General features: G+C 33.5%; 2 protein-coding genes across 2 annotated transcripts; both read left to right on the forward strand.

Moving 5' to 3' along the window:
• Positions 1 to 403: 403 nt before the first annotated feature.
• LOC104228670 (protein FAR1-RELATED SEQUENCE 4-like) lies at positions 404 to 2,249 on the forward strand. Its single transcript, XM_070159171.1, has 4 exons — positions 404 to 594; positions 828 to 1,184; positions 1,726 to 1,934; positions 1,987 to 2,249. The coding sequence occupies exons 1-4, from the start codon at positions 404 to 406 to the stop codon at positions 2,247 to 2,249; spliced, it is 1,020 nt and encodes a 339-aa protein (XP_070015272.1).
• Positions 2,250 to 2,336: 87 nt separating this feature from the next.
• LOC138879556 (uncharacterized) lies at positions 2,337 to 3,013 on the forward strand. The gene is made up of 2 exons (XM_070159172.1): positions 2,337 to 2,471; positions 2,555 to 3,013. Exons 1-2 carry the CDS (start codon positions 2,337 to 2,339, stop codon positions 3,011 to 3,013), a joined length of 594 nt encoding a protein of 197 aa, XP_070015273.1.
• The last annotated feature ends 294 nt before the right edge of the window (positions 3,014 to 3,307 follow it).

Here is a 3,307-nt window from a genome sequence, read left to right on the forward strand (position 1 = left end):
TTCTCTTGACTTAAGGATGGAAACAATATGCATTATAGTTGCTTTTAATCGTAGATGGACTGAAGACTATAAGTATCTTGATCATCAAACAAAGCTTGTTCTAGTACCCGATGCAATTCGGTTTGAAGATTTCATTAAACAGATCTTCGAAGTTATTAAATTGGATAGAGATAAGTTTAAAGCAGTGATATGGTTTGATATAAACCTTAGAACAAGCAAGGGAATGCTTGTATCCAAAGATTTAGATCTTCACACATGTATGGAGTTACAAAAAAGTCATTCACTCTTCAAGGGCTGGCATTTCATTATTGATATTTCGGAAAGAGTTTTTGGATCAACAAGCACCTTTGAAGATGTCAACAGAGAAACTCAACATGACAATCAAAACAAATGCCAATAGATAATGGAAATAGATATGGTTGAAGCTCAACCAATAACTGAAGAGGTGCTTCAAACATTTGATTCTATTCAAGTAGAAGGACAAAGCATTAAAGAGATTGACAACGAACAAGCTTTGGGTATTCAAGTCTTAGAGAGTGCACCGGTAATCGAAGAAGTTGCTGAAAAAACCTCTACTAAACTAACTAGACGAAGGTCAAATTTGAAAGAAAAAAAAAAGAATCCCCAACTACGATATTAAGAGAAAATGCTTTGTTGGATGAAATAAAAGTGGGATCAATATTTGACAAAAAGAAGAGTATAATTAATTATTTTTCGAATATAGCAATTAAAGGACATTGTGAATTCAAGGTTGTTAGATCAAGCTCAACAAGATATTTGTAGAAATGCAATGATGATAGATGTGGGTGGTGTGTGCGTTCTTTCAGAATTAAAGATTCAACACTGTTCAAGATAGTAAAGATTGAGAAAAATCTTGACTGCTCTGTTAACACTATGAAAACCGATCAAAAGCATGTAACTTCAAAGTTGATTAGTGGTTACATTATCGACAATCTTCGAGACCCAAGGTTTGAAGTTACGCCAGCTTTTGTCATGGCAGAAATGCAAAAATTGCATGGACTAGACATTGGGTATCACAAGGTGTGGCGTGCTATTCAACGTGCTTCCGCTTTAATAAGAGGAACTCCTGAAGAGAATTATGAATTATTGTCTTCATACTTGTATATGATGAGAAGTAAAAAACCGGGAACATATACTAACATAAAGATAGACAACAACAACAGGTAAACAATCAAAAAAGAATTTATTAGTCTGTTTTATAAACTTTAGGACATGTTGTCTTTAATCAGTTAAGAAGTTAAGGACGTGTGTCCTTAACTTTCATGTGTGCAGTCAAAAAGTTAATGATACTTGGTCCTTAACTTAGAATTGCAAGTTATAAAATTAAGGACATGGTGACCTTAACTTTTGACCTTGTTAGTCTAAGTTAAGGACTCCATATCCTTAACTTTTGAACTTTGAACTCAAAGTAACTTAGACTAACAAGGTCAAAAGTTAAGGTCACCATGTCCTTAATTTTATAACTTGCAATTCTAAGTTAAGGACTGCATGTCCTTAACTTTATAACTTGTAACTCTAATTTAAGGACTTCATGAACTTAACTTTTGACCTTGTTAGTCTAACTTCAGGACTATTTGTCATTAACTTTTGGCCTTGTAACCTGAAGTTCAGGACTACCTATCCTTAACTTTTGACCTTGTTAGTCTAAGTTAAGGACTGTCTGTCCTTAACTTCTGTTAACATTGTTTTATACTATATTTTCAGGTTTGATTATATGTTTTATGCATATGGATCATCAATATCTGGTTGGAATCATTGTAGACCAGTGATTGCAGTTGATGAAACTTTTTTGAAGTCAAAATTTCATGGTGTTATTATAATTTCAGTTTCAAAGGATGCAAATAACCAAATTTTCCCACTAGCCTTTGGAATAGCAGAATCTGAAAATAACAATTCCTATGAGTGGTACTTTAGTGAGATTCGCAATGGAATTGGGAGCCATGAGAATTTAATTTTTTTTATCAGACAAGCATCAATCTATTGCATATGCCATCGCAAAGGTATATCCTGAAAGCCACCATGAGATTTGTATTTATCATTTGGAGCAGAACCTAAAGCGAAGGAAAGTGAAAAGTGAGGTCATAAAACTTTTTCAAACTGCTGCAAGAGTATACAGGCGCAAAGAATTTGATCTTTACATGTCAGATATAGAAAAAGTAGATAAGAAGACTTATGACTACTTGATGGAAGAACCACCAGAAAAGTGGGCACGCTCTTGTAGTCCATGACGAAAATATGACATGCTCACAACAAACATAGTTGAGTTAATGAATTCTATCCTATTAGAAGCAAGGGAGCTGCCTATATTAAGAATGATGGATTTCATTCAAGTGAAGCTACAACGTTGGTTTTATGGAAGAAGAAATGAAGCAGAAGGAACTTTTTATGATGTTTCTTGTTGGGTAGAGGAGAAATTGAAGAAAAAGATAGATATAGCATTTACTTTGAATGTAAGTATTATGTTCTATGTTTAGGTTATTATTTTAATATAATTTAACATAATGTACCAACATATAATTTTTCAACATTGAAGGTCTTCCCTGTTGATTCATGGCGTTCTGGAGCTGAAGAAGAAGGAATAACTTTCTTGGTGGACTTAAACAAAAGAACATGTGGTTGTTTTCAGTTTCAATTTGATGAATTACCATGCATACATGCAATTGCAGCTATCGAGAAGAGAAACATCAAGAAGTCCAACTTTTGCTCGTACTGGTACTTAAAGGAATCTTGGCTGAAAACATATGAAAGACAAATACATCATGTAGGACATATTGATTCTTGGATTGTACCAGAGAGTGTTAAGTCACAAATTGTTAAACCTCCAGATTTCAAAGTGCCACTAGGTAGAAGGCAGAAGAAAAGGCATATTCCAACTACCGAGTCATCAAAAATAACATTCAAATGTGGTCGTTGCAAAAGAATTGGTCATAATAGAACAACTTGTATATATTCTCCTGCAGTCCATCCATTTTCAAGAAAGCATAGAGAATAATAGATATATCCACTTATGTTTATCGACTCTTTTAAGTTTTTGCTATAAATTGGATTCATTTAGATTATTCTTATTTGAGCAGATGTCTGAATTTTCATAATTTCTTTCTGCTTACGTTCTTTTTGTTTCTTTTTGAGTTCAAAGTTCAAAAGTTAAGAACATACAATCCTTATATTTGACTTACAGGTTCAAAAGTTAAGGACATGCAGTCCTTAAGTTTGACTTACAGGTTCAAAAGTTAAGGGCAGGCAGTCCTTAACTTTGAGTTCAAAGTTCACAAGTTAAGGACTGCCT

The sequence above is a fragment of the Nicotiana sylvestris genome, chromosome 10 (genome assembly GCF_000393655.2).
Source record: "Nicotiana sylvestris chromosome 10, ASM39365v2, whole genome shotgun sequence".
In the NCBI taxonomy this organism is placed as follows: domain Eukaryota; kingdom Viridiplantae; phylum Streptophyta; class Magnoliopsida; order Solanales; family Solanaceae; genus Nicotiana; species Nicotiana sylvestris.